The sequence below is a fragment of the Stegodyphus dumicola genome, chromosome 5 (assembly GCF_044657685.1).
Source record: "Stegodyphus dumicola isolate Sdum_Otavi_A_Nest chromosome 5, ASM4465768v1".
In the NCBI taxonomy this organism is placed as follows: Eukaryota; Metazoa; Arthropoda; class Arachnida; order Araneae; family Eresidae; genus Stegodyphus; species Stegodyphus dumicola.
Window position 1 is genome coordinate 59,792,116 of NC_140772.1, and position 20,807 is coordinate 59,812,922.

Below are 20,807 nucleotides of genomic sequence, written 5' to 3' on the forward strand. Positions count from 1 at the left end.
GTGTGTATTACTTGGTGCATAACTAGCTCTAGATATAATTCAAACATAATTATTTTAAAGATTTTGTAACTTTTTTAGTTATTTTTAATTTTTATAATTCTTATAAGAATAAACCTGTAAAAGTGCATGTTATGCCTATACTTTAGATGTCATAATACTAAGTTCACAATCAAAATGTGTTGTTGTATAGCAAGTTACTATGTATTGAATTTTATCAAATGAAATATAATTTACTGTCCACCATTATTACAAAAATCTTTTATCACATTAAATATTTATACATGGCGTAACCATGAAGTTTAAAATTGAATTCTTAAAAAAGTCAAATTTTGAAGAAAACAACTTTATGATTGTTTAAGCCTCAATGTATATTCATTCTTTTGCTATTCTAGCATATTTTGCAATTCTATATTTCTTAGCAGATTTTTAACACCTTTTGACTGCTTTGTAAATGTCATTTCTTAGAACAATCCTTTTTTCTTTTGTTGCAGTTTTCGAAACTGCTGAAGTGCAGCCAGATCGGTACTCTTTAAGGTGAAAATTTCATTTTAGGGAACAGAAAAGTGTCTGTGTCATATCTGTCAAATAAGGCGGGTGATTAAGAACAGTCACAATTATGTTTGCAATAAGCTGCTTAACTATAATTGCATTGTGTGAAGCAAACTTTCTGCTCTTTGCTATTTAGTCGCTAACACCATAATGTTGGATATTTGGTGCATAAAATGAAATATAGTAAAATTCCAATAATCTGCAATTTCTTAAACCACAAATGCATGTAATCTGCATTCGTTTTTTCATGTAAACAAACAAAATTTCAGTTTTCAGAAAATTCAATGCAATAAATTTAATTTATTCAACATTTTCTCAATTTCACACACTTTCACTTTTCATAGTAATTGCAGATTGTGAATTTGCAAATTATTTATTTTAGATGAATTATTACTTTTGAATGTATATTCCACTTCTTTTTAATGTCAACATTTATGTTATTAACATATGTAAAGAACTAAACGGTTTTTCAGGAGTTGAATTTCAAATAAAATGCATACAATGGAAGGTTTGTTTACATTCTGAATGCTAACTTGTTTGCACTGCCAACAAATATGCGTAGATTCTTAATTGAAGCCCCTAATGAGATTTATGTGTCATTAAATATCAAAAGTATGGTAACAGTGGTATAAAAAACAGAAATTTTCTTTTAAGAAATTCAAAATTTCAGTTGTAGCATTTCTTATAAGCTGTTATTGGTGTTATAGAACAGCATATGCACAAAATGTACTGATGGATTTTGAGTGTAGGGATTCCAGTAAGGCAAACCTGTGTTGCTGAGATTTTTGTAAACAGTGTATTTACTTATTTACACAGTTTTCCTTTTATTTGAGTGTAAAAATTATTTAAAAATTAATTTCACATGTGGATATGCAAAAAATATTTTGATGCTTTTTTAAAGTTTTCTAAAAAAATTCCCTGTTGTTTATCCTTTTTCTACTTGCAAAGTTTATCTCTTGTCCTGACATTTTCTTTATTAATAAATGCGTTAAAATATGTGATAATTTTGCATTGAGTAAATTCTGATTAAATAATTCCAGAGTATGATTTTATAATTATTTATATATTAACAAATTAAATGTAAAAATAAAAAGGGAAAAAATGTAAACAAAAACTTAACCTGTAATCTGCAAAATTCTCTAATCTGCACAACCCATGGTCCCAATCAGAATTCTGCTGTAATTTTATCCAAAAGTTATCTTGTAAACAAAGGATACTGCAATAGAAGGAAATGAAAAATGATAGTAACTAAAGGCTACTAGTTATCATTTAACAGGTTCACTGGGATTGGTTGAAAAAATTCAATTCTAAAACCCTGTACACCTCATAAAACAGTATTCTGAAGGAAATGTATGATTTTTAATTTCATTTTTCCATACCATTTATGTGAAGGTGTTTCAATACTTTTAAATCGTAGAGAAGAGGCAGTTGATGATAGTATACCCAGAAACTGATAGTTGTATTCATGCATTAATAACAGTTGTAGGGTCATATTGTTGAGAATTTTTTAGCTTGGGTTGCATAACCCACATAAACATACCCAACTTGATTGACCCTAAGAGGCTTGTGACATAAGGCTATAAATCAGAAAAATTCCTTCCGTGTGGCAACATATTGACTAAGTTTCATATTTGAACAAAAAATATGAAGGTGATAAAATGTTTCCCTAAATTCAACATGAAGTGTGTTTTGCTACCAGTTTTAGCTTGATAAAAAAGGAGATTTGAGGGGGAAAAGTTTTACTTTTGAAAAGTAATGTTTCTGAAAGCTCTGTAAACATAAATTTAGAGCTCTGTAAAACAGAGATCTAAATTAATTTTCTGCTGTTATCTTTCTTCTGTGTTTATCTTCATGGGTTATCTGTTATTGTTTTTCCTCTAATTTTATGATATATATCTGTTTGTATCCTTTTTTTTTATGCAATAGTAAAGCAATGATGATGAAATAGTACTACCAATAGTATAATAGGTTAAATTTTCACAAAAGCGTCTTCTGTCAAGATTATTTACAATGTTATTATATGTGATTCTGTGGAAAAGCTGGGAAATAATTTGATTTTTGGTTTGAAATTTAATATTTTTATTTTAACCAGAAACTTGTTTGATGGCAAAACAATCAGTTTAACATTTTAAATTTGTGGAGCCAGATAACTGGCCAATAATGTAAGTTTATCATAACTTACTGCAAATTGGCATTGTGGCTTTATTTTCTGCTATTTAATGGTAAACTGCAATCTGAATTTATTATGAAATATATGCATGCCAAGTATAGTTAATTAAAAAAAATTGGGTGGGGCTTAGTTTATTGTAATTTTTATCATTTTTTGAGTAAATAGTGTTAATTATTGCATTTTAGTACTGCATTTTATCATCTAATTTAATGTTTAAAATCACAGGCAGAATCATATAAATATGGTCTGCTACTTTATAATGGGCACTTTATGGTCATTCCTTCTTCTGGATCCCTTTTGAAGAATGGAAATGATTGCTTTTGAAGATGGCTGAATATTTACCACTCAGAGAGGAATTAAGAGCTAAAATCCTAGGGGTTGTTACACCTTTGAAGCACCTGTTTAAAAGTAATACGCTATGACACAGGACTGCATATTAAGTGCCATGATCAAGAGTCTGTATTAAAGGCCAGATATTTAAGTGTTAATAATTTGCTTCAACGTAAGATTTTCAAATCCATACTGGCTAACTTTCAAGTAGCACATATCTAAATGTGGTTGTACTGAATGTGGCTGAATCTTGTTTTCTGGGAGTTTCTGTGAATGGTTTTCATTCTTCTGTTTTGGAACCTCCAGACATTTTTCTCATCAAATATTCATCCTTTTCACAACTCTAATCTCTTTTGCTGTTCACAATGTCATGAGTATGAAATTCAACTGAAATCTGTTATTTATTAATTATGTTTTGTAGTGTCACAAGAGTTATTCTGTATTTATCTGTATCTGAATGAAAATTTTCTTTGAAAGCTTTTGTCAGTGCTTAAATGTGTACATCTATGAAGTTTGTTAAAGATCTGGAAAACTGTTTTTGACATTTCAGTGATTAACAGCACCCACAAAATGCATGCATAATAATTTTTGAAAAATGTTTTTAAATTAACATTATATATATTGTAAATTAAGTAATTATGAAGTTTTATTCAATTATCATAATTAGCAGTTCAGATAATAGGTGATCTATTAATAGATTGCTGGGCACTTCTGATAATAAAAGAACAAGTAACTGCCCTCTGACATGATTTAAAAAATTACGAATTTAGTTTGAAAAATATGAATTTTTTGCAAAATTAAAACCAACTGAAAGGATTTAAAGGAAAAAAAATCTTGTTTTACTGATCTAAACTTAGTTATATTTTTATTGAGCAAATTTGCAATATTTAAGCATGATACAGCAGAAAACATTTCACACAAAGTGTTACATCGCATTTTGTACAAAACGTAATAGGACTTTCTTACATTTTTTTAAAATTGGCATCTTCTTTGGTTTCGTCTTTTATCTATAACAAGGTCTTTTCTATCTAATCATATAGAGCCTATCACTTTGGTCTTAATGACATCATCAAATGTCTTCCAATGCAAATTTCTTTGAATTTTTTTCCAATGTGAGGTATGCAACTACGATATGTCTTCAGATGCCTTTTATACCTTTTTTCACCGTGTTCCAAGCGGCTCATTCGAAGTTTCAGGAGTATTGTCAAAATTCTCCACACCACTGTTATAAGTCAAAATTATAATGGTAATCCTTTACTCTACATGATTTATAGCAAAACTGTATAGGTTTGCCTTTAAGAAATTATTTGAAAAAATGATGATTGTAATATCTAATCATCATTTCATCAACAGACAGAAATTTATTGAAAATTCCAAATTTTTTAAAACTGATTTATATGCTTGATTTATTTTCTTATTTTGAATGCCCAGCCTGACTTTTGCATTGCTGCGTAATTATTGTTGGTGAAATGGATTACAGATTTATTTTTTTATATTTATTTAGAGGCATTGGATTTTTTACTATCGGTACCATAAGATCTTCCACTGACCAGTAATCAGGTTCATTACCAGTATGGTAGCTAGAGGAAATCAAAAAACCAACAAAACACTTCAACTCATCAGTTGTAACTACTCTGGCTTATTTTTCCACATTTTCACATATTTTTCTCTTTCATTCATAATGCATTCGTAAAATTTGGGAGATAAAAATTCTTCAAAAATTTTAAGTGCATTCATATTTTTCTAAAATATTTGAAATGCTCTCAAGATTTTCACCAGACAAATTACCTTCTTTGTTAAAAGCATAAGCAGGGTTATTTTTTGTCTGGTTTGCTTTTGGCTGCATTTTTTGATAATTTTGAACTCTTTTTTATTTTCATTTTCATTGCTGGCTCTACATGTAGATGGTAGTTGTTCCGTAATGTTGAGTCCAAAATCATTTATGTTTTTACTGATAGAGTGATCATTTCACCATCATCAAAGCACTCTTCATCAGTTAACTCATCCACCTCAGGCGGTAAAGCAATTATATATGACCCAATCTCCTTAGAAAACATATATTCTAATGCTTCTTTGGCGGTGTGAAACACTTTACACTGTACATTTTGGAAAAAATGAAAAGGGAAAAAAACAATATTAGTTACCACTAACGCCCAGTGACCTATTTATAGATCAGCATGTTTAAGCTAAAATTTTAAGTATAAGACCAGTTATTTTTCTAATCTAAATAGCACAGAACAATTAAAGAGTTTTTGAAAATGTAGAACACTTAAGAAAAGTGTAACTTACTTTTAATTTTTTTTTTTTTCTGTTGGATACAAAATCGAAAGCTGTGCCATGAAGTTCACTTGGCTAACTTCAGACGTTATCTGCTGGTTTGTTCTGGAAAAGAATGCTTCAAAACGTCTTTGGGAGTATGACCACATATGTAAGGAAATCAGCCAGTGACAAAAAGAAGTGATTAAAAGATATTGTTCTCAATGGTTGTTCTAAAAGTAGGTGATTTATAAACAGATCACTGTGCGGTAATGGGTTAATCTCTTAAATTGTAAGTTCCAAAGAAAAATTTTGAGAAATTTAAAATTTTCCTGCTTCCTTTCTCCCTTAATTAAATTAATTTTATTCATAAGTAGAAGACTTAAATAATAAAATTATAATAGAAGAAGAAATCATGATAGGATGTCCACTAGTATGAATGGAGAAGAATACTGAACACTGCTATGTTAATCCAAGTTCAAATCCTGGCAATTGGGCCTGCAGCATGAAGTTTTTATGTTTTTTTCCTATGTATAATGTAAATATGAACTAGTTTTCTATAGAAATTCCTCCCATGATGCTATCCTGCTTTGTCAGAAGCTCTTGTGTGCTTTGTTGTAGTTAACTGTCAGAATATATCTGTAAGAGAGAGGAATACAACTAGTTTTGCACAACAGAAATAAGAATGAATAACTATAGGAAATGTATATAAGAAAACATGCTTTGAAAAATTATAAACTTCATTGTTATTTCAGTTAAATAAAAGATGTTAATGTTTTAAAAGAAAATAGTACCTCTGGACTTAAATTAGATATTCTCAAATATGTATCTTTCAATTTTGTTTAACTTCTTTAATTCCAGAACTCATTATCAAAGAATGTGTTTATATCTTTACTTCTCTTTTCTTTCCCTTCTTTCTGCCAATTAAAGGTGTCAGATGTCATATAGATCAAAAGCATGAGTGTATCTGTATCAAATATATTTCTTTTTAATAAGGGGAAGTACTTATGTCTTAGAATTCAAACTTCTAAGATATGCTGAAAAAATAAGAAATGTTGCCAATTAATATTATAAAATTGTAGCAATTTAATTTTTAATTAAAATTTTAGGTTGAATAAATTTAAATGTATGAAATCAATATACCGAGCATGCATTTGATTGCAGTGCTTTGTGAATATAAAAATACACTGTTATTCCTCAATTAAACTTATTTATGATTAATCAGTATTTATGCCTTCCTTTTTCTTTTCAGACTGATGTCTTCCTCATATGCTTCAGTGTGGTTAGTCCATCTTCATTTGAAAATGTTACCTCAAAGTGGTATCCTGAAATTAAGCACCACTGTCCTGATGCCCCTATCATTTTAGTGGGTAAGTTTGTATAAGGCTACATAGTATGATATGATAAAGTTTAGGGGCATTTGTTTTATGAGTATATATATTGTTTTATTAGTTTTCTATTTTTGTATTTTCATTATTATTATTATTATTATTATTATTTTTTAATTTTGATAAGTGCTAGTGGCAAAATTTAAAAAAAAAAAAATATTAAAGAGGCTTATTTACTTATTTTATGTGTAAAGGCAAATATATGAAAAGTTGTAATGATTGAAGTAATATTTTATTATTTAAATTTTTTGCTAATGATGGCCAATCTATTTTAAGCCACAACACTTGTATTTGGCTAAGATGAATATCTCTAGAGATCACACACTAACTGATAACTTCCATTGAGTAGTGCATTAAGATGTTATTTTACATTCTTTTATTGTAACTAGCCTTGATTCTGTGAATTTTTGTGCCGCTAATTTGCACAGTCCTTTTCATTTTGGGTGAATTCTTCTCGCTGATGAGCTGTTTTCAGCCTGATCTCTGTGAAATGTTTATAATTGACTTTCCTCAGTAGATTACAATACATAAATTATTCTTTGATAAAAGTCTAGTGGTTGATGGTTTCTATTGTAAAAAGTACTATTGTTTTCATGGACTGTCATGCCACATGCCTTCTGTTTTATGCTAAAAGCATCATCAAATCATTTTGGAACCTGTATTAGCCCTTTCTTGTAATCAAAATTTCACAAATGAACATTTTTGATCAATTTAATGGAGTACAAATTGCAAAATCCAGAGTCGTCAGAACTTCGATAATTCCAGTTTTGGAAGTCTTCGAATTTTAAATCATCAGTTTAAATTTAGTACTATGACATAAAGAAATTATAAAATTAAAAAGGCAAGGTAGTTAGTTTGTGAAATAATGAAGTATTTATGACCTTAAGGAAATCAAAATTTATAAAAAAAGTTCTATATGTGTTTGTTTTGTTAAATATTTCTTTCAATGTAAGTTGTTTTAGCTGCTTCTTTCGTGCTTTTTTTTTCTATTTTTTTTATGCCAGTGCTTTCTCTTTAATTTTACAGATAGACATAATTTCTTGTTCAGAATTTCATTGTTCAAGTCCTATAGTTGCTTTGTCCAGAAATCCCACTAAACTATCAGTAGGAATCTTTTCATTCTCAACAACCTCATAGTCACTGAAGATATTTTTTGGATTTAAAATCACACAATAGATTTTCCCATTTGTTAATTGACTCATGATTGGCGCATTGTCATTGCAATGTAAAACTGTTATATCATCTTCATTTATTAGCACTTTTCTACCAGGTCTGTGGAGTTGGTGGGGGAAAATGATCGAATCTAACTCCTAGAATTTTAAACTTAAAGACTCTGACTTCCTCATATATATATGTAAACATATACATGTGCTTCAGCTTATTTTTTTAATACAAAAGAAGTAATAGATTCTACAAAAAAGTTGATGGAGTTCAGATTATTTATATTAATTATCATTTATTATGGAATGAAAAACTGGCATTAATAATTTCTAAGAAACAGTACAGCTTCAGCAAGATCTTTGATAGAGGACCATAGATCTGATTTTGCAAACTTCAGAGCTGAGAATAGCCTTTCCACATTAACTTGAGCAGAAGCAAAAGCTGTTAATGTTAGAGCTACTTCTTTTAACTTGTGTATAATACAGGATAGATTAATGTAAATTCTAAAAGAGGTGTCTTGCAAGAGTGATCATATTTCTCTATTTCTTCAAGGCTTGTGTAGGAATCTTGTTTGTATTTTTTATTTTTATATCTAAAGACTCATCTTTATTTTCATCCGCTTTGCTTTAGCCTTTTCATATTATCCATATATTTCTCAAAATCTAATTCTTCATTGGAAGAGAATGCTAGAGATTCAGTTGCAGTGTCTGAAGTCTGACTGTCCTGATTTGAATACTCCAATTGCTCTGAGAATTTCATTCTTAGTGAAATTTCATAGATGGCTTTCGTTGCCTTTTTAATTTATTCGTCATCCAACAAAATTCTAAGTTTCCAATTCTGCAAAATCATTCCTTAGTTTTTCTCTTAGTGAAACATTAAGATTATCTACAATTTATAAAAACGTTCTTAATTCTAACAAGCTCTTTATCATAAAATATGTACTTCCCCATTGCGTTCTTGATCAATAATTGCTCCTTTTTTCCACTTGCCTCCTAAAAGTGGCATCAATTTAGGGAGTTATTGCTACTTGCCTAAATTTACCAATGACATTTGTAGCATGAGGTTCCTTCCACCCAATTTCTAGCAGCAAGCTGCAAGGTGTGGACTGCACAACACATTTGCTTGATTTGGCAGAATTTTGATGCCTATTCAGTAACATCATCTAAAGCTCCGTGTGAATATTCTCGAGAGGTTTCAATATCTAAAGCAGTCCTTTTTCCATCTATTCTAACAATTTCTTCATCTTCATTCATCTTTGTATTGTTTTAACCATATTAGATGCATTATTATTAACTATGCAAAGAATCTGCTCTTTCCTTATTTCAAATTGTTTAAAAACTCTTTGAATTAATTTCTGGAGATAATGGCTATCATGATGAGCTTCAGCATCTTTTACTGCTATTGTCTTCGTAATGATCACTCTATTATTATTAATAAATCTGGCATTAATTGCTAAATAGTTTACTCTGTGTCTAGTAGCATCATCCACCTTTAAGTGTATGAACTATCCTCTGAAGTCCTCTTTCAAATTTTGTTTCTTGCTTGTATTGTCATTGAGAATAAATTTATGGACACTTTCCCTATCTAATGAAATCCCAAATTTCGTCGATTTCAATTAAAGTCCTAGGAATTCAGGTTGCAAAAATACATTCCACCATTTTGTACAACCACCCATCATTCCACCATTACTACACCATTTTGTACAACTAAGTTGATAAGAATTTTTTTAAAGCTCTCAGCAGTCATAGTTATCTTGTCTTTAGTTAAAAAAATCTAGTGAGGAAAGCTTTTCCATCAGTAGAAGTGCAAGGTCCTGATATTACTTTTTCTGTTGCTCATGCTTTTATCTTTTCCTTAATTTTATCAAAAAATTGTGGATGTAAGCGTGCTACGTCCCTCAATAAGTTTGTGGTTCTTGATGGAGCATTCTTGTCAGAACCTCTAAACTTGCTTATCTTATGTCCACAGATTTTTTTTCTCACCATCAGTACCACACTTTAAAGTAACACATTGACACACAAAGTACTTTTCATCTGTCGTTATGGTGAAATATTCATTAAAAACTTGATCTCCTGGGTTGTTTCTTCAACGTCATGCTTCAGATTTTAAAATACAAATATGAATATCTGATAATATTTTTAAAATTACATTTTAATAATAATAAGTGTATTATGTATGAAAAATCTTTAAAAAAAGATACAGGAGCTATAGATCATATATATATTGTAGAGTTCCTCACTCTTATTCTTCTAAATTAAATGTGGAGAAACCTAGTGAAATGTTCAGTGAATAATCGCTTAGTTCAAAGAACAGAAATTATAAACTCCAGAAGGGTTAAATACCCTTTTTCAATCAAATAAGATGAACTGTGGCCATTTTTTTTCGAGCCTACAACATAGCCTCCACTTGGGCTTAAACTCAAAAATAAGAAATAAGAACTAAGTATATCTAGCTACGAGATTTAACTGAAGCTAACACAATTCTAAGATAATTGGCTTGTAATCTAAACTAGCCAGCGAACTATCAAAAAGCACATAACATATGGCCAAGCGTAACAGCAGTTTAGAGAGACTTAGCCCAAAGGCAAACGCACACTACTCAGGATTCCTAGCTCTCTCTCTAAGTAAGTTGAACTTTCCTTTAATACTATTTCTTACTCATTTGCATTCAATGCGGTTCTAAAAACTTATTCTGGGAGTTGTAAATTGAAATGAGGAGCGATAGGAAAGGTTAACTAAATTAAAATAACTGTTATAAAACTAAAAAAATACAATATAATATATAAAATTCTCATAATTATATATGTAATATATAAAATTGTGCTCTTTATCATAAGATGAACAATTAGCAACAATATATATCCGAAATAGGTCATATTTCATAAATATATTACTGTTGAGGATTTTATGTAGGTTATATATATATTCTTATTATTATTAAAAAAGGTTTTTGCATAGTATTTCCAAGGAAAAAAAAATTTAAAGCTATGAATTATTAGAAAAAATTTTAATAAGTAGTAATTTAAGTCAGTATTTAAAGTTATTTAGATTTCTATTGTAGTTAAAACTATTTAAAATCCGTATAGAAAAAAAGTTAACTGTAAAAATTGCTGATTAATTGACTTGTCAAGCAGAAAGAAATCTATCTACTGTTAATTAACAATAACCAAATTAAGTGAGAACGTTTCATCTTTTTCAAATAAGAATCAAATTAGTTATTTTGTTAGAGTTAGATCATAAGCTATAACCAATACTCAATTATTAAAAAGCTATTAGTCTACTTAAGCCAAAAAAGTTTTTGTCATAAACAAAATCTAAAATAAAAATTAGTAAGCTACTCTTCTTAATTTAAGGTATTGGTTAAGAACTGAATTAGATGAGATTGTTGTTTCAATATATATATATATATATATATATATATATATACTCTGACACTCTCACAATATTTTAAAAATAATAAAAACAATTAAAAAACTACTAATATTTGGGCAACTTAATATATACAAAAGACTTTAATAGAAAAATGTATAAATGAGTATTATTTTATACATTTTGCGATCAATAATAATTTGCAATCAAACTCAAAAGTAAACACAAAATTTATGTATTCTTTGATATTAAAACATTCTTTTAAAATCAAACTCAAAATCAAAAGAAGAACAAAATTTATATATTCTTTTATATTAAACATTAATTTCAAAATCAAAAGTTGAAAATGAATATGTTATTTTAGATTAAAACATTCTTTTATAATTAAACTCAAACTCGAAAGTAAAAATAAAATTTATACATTCTTTTATATTAAAACATTAATTTTAAAATCAAAATTGTTTACACTTAGAGATGCAACTTCAAGTGTAGGCATTTGCAGAATATTGGTACTTTGCTGTATATATAGATATTTTCAGCAATTCTTATTTCAAAACATAAACAATAATATTTTATTTATTGCAGTTACTTAGACATTGATGGATCCATGATAATTTTAAAGTTATGAAAAATTACTTAAAAACTAATATACCTGTTTAATATGTTTTTTATATTCAGAATGGACAGTTCCATTTATCCCCATGTATTATTGGTCCATTTAATATCCTTACTGTCACTTTAGATTTGTAGCCATTTTGTAAAACATGCATTCATGACACATTTATAAAAACTTTATTAAAATAACCCACAAATAAGGTTTTTAAACAGATTATCACTATTTTCATTTAGGTAGCCTTTATGTGCATGAAAAAATAAGAGAGATGAAAAAACTTATTTTTGAGTTTCAAATTTGGTGACTCAACATGCAGTTTGCAGCCATGGGCTCCTTTTTCTTCTTGTGAATTATGCTATAATAGTGCCATCTATGAGATGAAGAAGTAACTAAATGAATGAATAATGGCAAATATCACATCCGTCCTCCTCCCTTATACTATTTATTAATATGTCAATAAAATAGAAAATAACTAAATATTTATTAAGATATATAGTCTATAAATAAAAATAATAACTTAGTTTGTCATTAGATTTTTTTTTTTCAATTCACTTTAATTTCGTTTCAAATTCAAACAGTTCAACAAAAACTGGAGTCGGATCCGAGGGCTTTTTTAGTGACACCAGTTCCGACTCATTTTAATCCAAAAATCTGCCTAACTCCGATTCTGACTCTATGACTGTGACTCCACAGCCCTGTTCTCTACAAATTTTGTTAATTGGGAAGTTTCACATTTTGCCTGTAATATCCAAAAATCTTTAGATTCACTGCTATTATTATCATCAACACTACTGTAAAATATGGTGTCAATTAGTTGTATGAAGTCTTAAAAAATTTCTGGCATGTTCTGTTATGAACTCTACAAAGCTGAACCTTACTGTACTCTACAAAGCAAATTTTGTATTGAATATTTCAAAAGTTCAGGAATAGTCTTGCTACTGTTCAAAAAATTTATGACTGAATGATGAATGTTCAGTTTGGAGGAAGGAATAAGATGGAAATATTATCATTTATTAAAACATAGAGTTAAGTATGAGACGAACAACTGTCTTTTAATCGGAGCAATTTTTACATCATCCTGTAAACTAATTGAAATGCTGATGAGCTTTGAGTAGGAAATTATTTTTAAACCAACCATTCATCCATATTCTTTTATTTGAATGATAATTTTAGAAAATCCCCAAAATCTTACATCCATCTCCTGTAAATACCCAAAGAAGTATATTTTTCTGGTTTCCTATTGTTTACATTTTTGCATTCATGCAGCATTTGCACTTTTGAAGTTGTTAGTATTGCTTTTGAATCTTTGATACAAGTTGGAGCCTTTTCTTAAGAGGTCACCAAGGTATTCTGTGGTATTCATTCTCTCATGAAATATTTTGCTCTGAGCCAATAGCACGCCCTTGCTGCAATGCGGTTTCATTCATTCAATCATCACTTTGTCATTATCATCATTCTTAGCATAATGAATGAATTTTCTGTTATTCATTACAAATGTGGAGGGGGCTCAGAATTTTCAATAAGTTCCTTCTTTTTATGTCATATACTGACCCTACAGCACAGTGACGTCACTGTGACATTGCAAATGTGTCACACTGTGACGATCTCAATGTCGCAGTGATGCAATAGGCATGGCTTAGTGTTGACTTTTTGTGTTGTCACATGGTGACGTTGATGTGAAATCACATTGGGATGTTGATGTGAATTCACACTTCAATATATTTAAATAATTGTATTGAGGTAAAAATATCGTATAATTTGTTTCATTTGATGATTAATGTGAATCACTTGTTTTAAATACTTAAACAAGTTTAAGTATTAAGTTTTGTTTTATAATTATTAATTATAGCTCATAAAACAGTTATTGTTACCAAAATCTGTATTACTGGGTTCTGAGAATATACGCTGTACTGTAACCTTCATAGCAATGCTTAAATATTCTTAGTAGCTCGTATGGTAAATTGAAACTCAACTGTATATGCAGTAAACTTCACAGGCTCCTTTATTTAATTAACACATATGGCAAGTAAACATTTTTTGTATACTGACTTGACTGATAGCAGTAATAATTAATGTATAATAATTGAAGTGAAATTTAAGAATTATTATTAAGAATAAAGCAATTAGTGTCGAGAAAATACCAGAGATGCATGAACTTTATATAGAAGCACGAGAAAAATCAATGATGATTCTTTGCAAGTCATAAATTTCTGCAAACACAGAATGAAATCAAAATCATGTTTTAACTTGTGCATTGGAATTATTTTAGTATGATTTTACAGAGCAAAGATGGCGATTCGGAAAACATGTTTTGATGTAAAGATGAGGTAACATGAGATGTACTCATTCTTGCTATTCTTCTCATTTAATATAAACATGCTTCAGTTTTTTTATTTGATTTAAATAATAGGAAGACATTATATTTTACAATGCATACTTTCAAAAAGGTGTTAATCTAAATGAATCTCTACAACACAGAGCCGTACTATTTTTGCGCAAATCAGGCACTTGCCAGTAATGGAGCACAAATGCTGCATAAATAACGATTTGAAGATAATAAAAATGTTGAGGAGATGCAGTTATGAGATTAGTTTCATATATAAAAATTTGATGACAAGACTCTGATGCTGTATTTTCTTTAAAGCACTTCTTTTTTTCTTTAAAGTGGACTTTCTTTTACGTTTTCGTTTGATTTTCTTTATTGAAATCAGAAATGATTTCAAACTGCAAAGTGTCAAGAAGGTCATCAATGCATACTTTTGTATTGATTTTATTGTTTTTTTTTAGGAGACAGGAATTAAAGAATCATTTTCCTTAGTATACTTTTAATTGAAGAGAAATAAATTATTTGATTTCTTTAATATAAAAAATAGTTTTTAAACTTACTTTTAGCACAATAAGTATGAAAACACGTTTATGCCTTTCATTGTAGAATCTATGCAATTAAAACTTAATTTCAGTTATTTACTCAGGTTCAAATTTAAATTGTCTGTATTTATGAAAATAAAAGTAATTCCATTACTTGATTTTTTAGGAATAAATTTACAAATTTTGTTAAATTAAAAAAATAATGAAAATGTAAAACTCCACTCCTTACATTAAAAGAAATATTTATTTAACAGACAGTGCAATTATACAGATTTCTCAGGTCCTTTAATTGACTCTCTGGGAATTGGCTTTCCTCTATAAACAAATTTCCAAAGAAATTTATTTGTTTATTTAAATCCGGCAAAGAACAATAAAAATAATTCCATGAAGTTATATTTTACAGTAAAATAAGTTTTTCTTTGCCTGTATGGTGACAAAGACATAAATGATGAGCAGTGTTTTATAATAGTATGCGAATTTCCAAGTTATCACAATGAAATTTTCAAATTCTTTTGTGAAAGATTCCTTTCTTAATTTTTCAAAGCTTTTTAAGTATGATTGCACAAATTAGTATCTTTTCATTGTCTATCTCTGTAAGTGAAACATTAAAAGGAAAACTAGATGTGATTAGGTTAGGTAATTAAATTAGACATAATTAGAGGGTTAGATGTAATTTTTAAATTTCTAATAACAAAATAAAATATCTTGTTTAATATGTTAATTTAAAATAAAATAATTATTTCAAATAAAGTTTATCGGTGAGGCTTAAATACAGTAAAAAGTCGTTAATCCGGACTCATCGGGACTTCGGCGATTCCGGATTATCGATTTTTCTGGATTATAGGTCATCAGTTTAAATTTCGTACGATGGCATGCAGAAATTCTAAAATTAAAAATATGAAACCGTAATTTATGAAATAAAGAACAATTATGATCTAAAGGGTATCAAAATTTACAAAAAAAAAAAAAAAAAAAAAAAAAAAGCTTAATATTTATTTACTTTATTAAACATTTCTTTCAATGTAAGTTGTTTAAGTTGCTTCGTTACATGTGATAATACTTTCTCTTTAATTCTATAAACAGACAGAATTTCTTGTTCAGTTACAAAGCTCCGCTGTTCAAGTCCCGTTAATTGCTGTGCCGAGAATACCGATTAACTTGTCAATCGAAATTTTTTCGTTTTCACTAACCTCTCTGTCACATTCTTCATATCTTTATCCATTTTTTGCAGCAATTCCACTTTTTGTTTGTTGGACATCGAAACATACTTTCGTTTTGTAGATCCTTTGGAAGTTCCAGCATCGGAAATTCTATTTGACATAATCAAAAGTTCAAGTTTACTTTTATAAAATTGCTCTTACAGTCTGCAAAAAATAATAAGCGGGATCCAATTCGAAGATTAAGGAACAACGCAATCATTAACATTAACTGAAATAGATAATTAGATAATTTTAGCTTACACCGTCCGTTATACATTAAACGCACAGGCGAAAACGTATTCTGCACACACGCATATGCGCAGTAGTCAAGGTCTTACTTGCACGCGTAAAACGCCTGTGCGCATGTGCCAACGCGGCGCATGCGTAGAAAGTTTTTAACTTTGAGGTCCGGATTATAGATCATTCCGGATTATGGGTGTCCGAATTAACGACTTTTGACTGTATTGAACTTTTCAATTTACATAGTAGACAGGAAAGGAAGTTCTTTCTCTCCCTTTTCTGTTGCAATGACAACCAAAAAAAAAAAAAAAAAAAAAAAAAAAAAACAGAAGCAACATTCCACTGCAAACGAATATATCTATGGACCCTATTTATTCTTTAGTTCAGATAGAAAAAATTCTGACTCCCCATAACCACTCAAGGGCCAACACCCAATTTATTGCCATTGGTCAGGGTGCGATTTCCTAACAGATATTTGTAAGTGATGTGCAGGAATTATTTGGAAGAATGATTACTTTTTTTTGGCATACTTGTTTTATTTTGAGTATTATATTCTCTATTCCAAGATTTTGCAAAAGGGAGAGGGGAAAAACAGATGCTGTTGGTCTAGATGTCCAGATAATTAAATAATTCTGGATATTAGACATTTGGGTTTCAGACTTAATGCTGTAATACTGAAATGCTGTCATGTGTATAATTATTGCAGTGAATTATTTCTTTATGAAAGTTGTGCTGGATGAAGTGGTCATTCAAAATATCTAACAGTTTTGTATGAGCTTCTAATATGTTTTTTTAAAGCCATCATTGAATATTTTATGCATAATAAAAAGTCATTACAGCATTAATAATAATTATAATAATAATAAAACTTTCAGGAACAAAAATTGACCTGCGGGAAGATAAAGAAACTTTACAATTATTAAGTGAACAAGGTTTGTCTCCAATCAAAAGAGAGCAAGGTCAAAAACTGGCTTCAAAAATAAGGGCTGTTAAGTACCTTGAATGTTCAGCTCTCACACAACGAGGCCTTAAGCAGGTGAGTAGTATAAATTATATTTTGGAAGGAAATTTTGAGATGCTGCAACTGTCAGGCAACTGATAGATTTTTTTTTTTTTTTTTAAATCTTAAATTCCTTAATGTTCTGTTGTTCTAGTATAATATGTTCTACTACTTACTATGTGCTTAGAAGTAAAAGAATAATTATTTGGTTTAAAAGTTCTCTTCATGTTTAAAAATGATGAATTGGAAAATTTATCTTTGTTAATATTTTCCATCTCTTCATAATTCTTCATTCACATATTCTTATTTCTGTTACTGAAAATATATTTGCGAGGCAGCATGGACATTCATAGCATGATTCTTGAGTATTTTGGAGTATAATATAACCACCCAGCATATCGAAGATCTGAAATTGGTTTCGGCTTTATAAAGTCTTGTGACGAGTCTTGTGACATAAATGATACAGCACAAGTTTCACTTTTTGTAAGATTTTGTCTCATTCAGGCCCTAAAGAAGAACATCGCCAATGCTGTAATTGAGTGTATGGATAAATATCATATTCCCCTCGCTAAAATTGTGTCGATTTCAACAGATGGGGCCAAAAGTATGACCGGCGTAAGAAAAGGGGTTGTTGCTATTTTGAAAGAAAAAATTAATCATGAGATACTTGTTTACCATTGTATCATTCACCAAGAAGCGCTTTGTGCGCAAAGATTTTCGGAAGAAATTGTAAAGTTATGGAATTAGTGATTAACATTATCAACTCCATCTTAGCTAAAGCTCTTAATCATCGCCATTTCAAAGAATTTTTATTTGAAATGGAGAGTGAGTACGCTGATCTTCTGCTTCATAACAAATTATGTTGGTTATGAAGAGGGAACGTTTTAAAACGTTTCACGTCCCTTTTTCCTAAAATTAAAGCATTTCTCCTTGAGAAGGGCATTCATTATCCAGAACTAACAGACGATCAGTAGATTCAAAACTTTTACTTCATGGTAGATGTTATGTCTCATTTAAATCAGCTTAATCGTAAACTACAAAGGAAAGGAAACGTAATGTTTTCGGTGTTAGAAGAAGTAATAACATTCGAAAACAAATTATCCATTTTTGCACAGGATTTTGAAAGGAAACATTGTTTCACTTTCCGAGCCTGCTGAAGCATCGCCAAGAAAATAATTCCTCTATTGATAAACACCATTTTAAAACAATAATTTTAAATATGAGGGAAGCATTTCTCAGCATGTTTCAGGAATTTAAAAACAGCAGAGCAACTTTAGCATTTGTCAAAAATCCTCTTAATGGTACAATAACCGAGTTGAAATTTTCTCTTTTGAAATTGACATTGGTAGCTTTGAAATACAATTGCTGGATTTAAAAAACAAGGAGATATGGCGCTCTAAATTCGAAAGTCTTTGTATTGAATTGGAAATATTGGAGAAGAAAAAATGTGATCTTAGTTCACAACACAAGTGGTCTGCTTTGAATGACCTGGAGAAGGAAGACATGATCATTTTCAACGCTTGGAATAGCATTAATGACTCTTACGATCAGCTGAAAAAGCTCGCGTTTGCTATTCTTTCTCTTTTCGGTTCTACATATATATGCGAACAATCTTTTTCAAGCATGAACATTATCAAGAGTAAACTGAGAAGTCACCTTATTGATGAGAACTTGGAATCATGCCTAAAATTAAAAACAACAACATACAAACCTGACTTACTCAAACTTTCCAAAGAGATGCAAGCACATTTTTTGCATTAATAAATATTAAGTATTAAATTTAGTTTTATTTAGTGTAATAAAAGTTTACTAAACAAGCAGATTTGGCCCCCATTTTTTTTTAATTGTAATGTTCATATTTGGCTCTTTGGCTAATAAGTTTGCTGACCACTGGTCTATGTAACATTAATTAATGTTTCTTTCAAGGTCACAGGTCAAAATGTACATGAAAAGAGTTGTTTGGAATGTGAAATTGGGATACATTAACCTTTAGTGGTTTCAAATATGAAATGTGAACAGTTTTTCATATGAATTCAAATGTGGAAATTGTGGTACAGTAACCTCTATAGTTGTCTTAATAATCAATGCAAGCTTGCAAACATGCAAGAAGGTGCTGTTTGCTATTCTGTGAGATGGAATTCCTTGCCTGTTGCACTTGACCAGTCATACCAGAAGTGGCCCATGTTGACTGTGGATGATGGTTGATTTGTTGTCTAGTCATGTCCTATACATGCTTGATAGGAGAAAGATCAAGTAATTTCGCAAGCCAAGACAACGTATCACCCCTCTCTAGAGTATGTTTTGTAATAAGTAGTGGTATTGGGAGGAGCCTTATGCCTCCTTGTATACTGTTCAAGAATGGCAGCACAGCCAGCTCAGTCACCAGTTTGGAGTACAGTGGAACCTTGAGATACGAGTTTAATTTGAGCTTGTATAGCAAATTTCTCATATCTAGAAACAAACGTGCCCATTGGAAATAATGGAAATCCAGTTAATCCGTTCCGCACACCCCAAAATATCAACCTATAAATCAATTTTCCTAATAAATAACACTGGTAAACAAGACCTGGTGTTTTTTGGAGAAGGTCCAAATACAGATTCTTAGCAAAAATGATAGCTTCTGACACCGAATCACCTTTTAACCGCTTCTCGATAATCCACACCAACAACAGCTTCTCAACATCTAGGAGTTTTGGATGGTGCTTGGATGTAACGGTAACTTATGCCACATCAAGTTTCTTAATTTCTTCCTTCTTCAGAATAATGCAAATCGTCGATGTCGAACGACTGAAAGTCTTCACCAATTCTGTCACTCATACACCATGCTTATGTGTATCTATGATTCCTTTCTTACTTTCAAGGGCATGGCTTCCTTCTTTTTCTTTGTAGTACTATCTGTGCCTGCAGTCTTCTTGGGAGGTATTACAAAATAATTATTTTCATGTTAAACTTAAAAAACAATGCAAGTCCCAAGCGTGCAAACATGGAGATAGAAGAACATTGAATGATCTGACGAGGGGATTCCTCGAATCGAGCTGGATCAGGAAACGTGCCACGCATACCAACAACTTGGCTCGTTACTCGAATCAGTGCTCATATTTAGAGACAAATATTTTGCTCATACTTTCCTCGTATTTCGAATTTCTTGTATTTTGTAGAGGTGTATCTCGAGGTTCCACTTTGCTACCAAGGCATGTAGGATAGTGATGAGAATGCTTCTCCTCTGATGGGAAATTGCCCCTTGACCATAACTCCTGGTGTAGTTCGGTGTATCTATACTGCAGTGCTTGATTCCAAATATTCACCTGACCTCCTTCTAAGCAGCATATAGCCATCACTGGCACCAAGAGAGACAGTTTTCATCTGAGAACTCTGTCCTGCAATGAGCAGGGAACAGATCTCCACTCTGCCGTCCAGTGAGCTTTAGCTTGATGCCACCGAAGTCCCAGATGGTGGAAACCGTCATTTAGAAGTTACTGAGGATTATTTGATTAAACCTATCTACCATATTGTCTGACTGGGGATGTAAAGGTGTCATTTGGATTTTGTCTATGCTGAGTGGTTTACAGAGTTCTTTAATTACAGCCAAGATAAAATTTCTTCCTTGATCAGAATATAACTGAAGAGACATTCCAAACCTGGAAATACAGTACTATTACCTCTGC

At 30.3% G+C, this 20,807-nt stretch overlaps 1 protein-coding gene across 1 annotated transcript in view; it reads left to right on the top strand.

Annotated features, from left to right (window-relative positions):
* Nucleotides 1–20,807, top strand: part of LOC118200907 (ras-related C3 botulinum toxin substrate 1-like) — a 41,942-nt gene that overhangs the window by 9,728 nt on the left and 11,407 nt on the right. Inside the window, exons 4-5 of the mRNA XM_035372900.2 lie at nucleotides 6,558–6,675; nucleotides 17,018–17,178. Of these exons, the coding sequence (XP_035228791.1) occupies nucleotides 6,558–6,675; nucleotides 17,018–17,178 (279 nt within the window). The remainder of the gene's footprint in view (nucleotides 1–6,557; nucleotides 6,676–17,017; nucleotides 17,179–20,807) is intronic.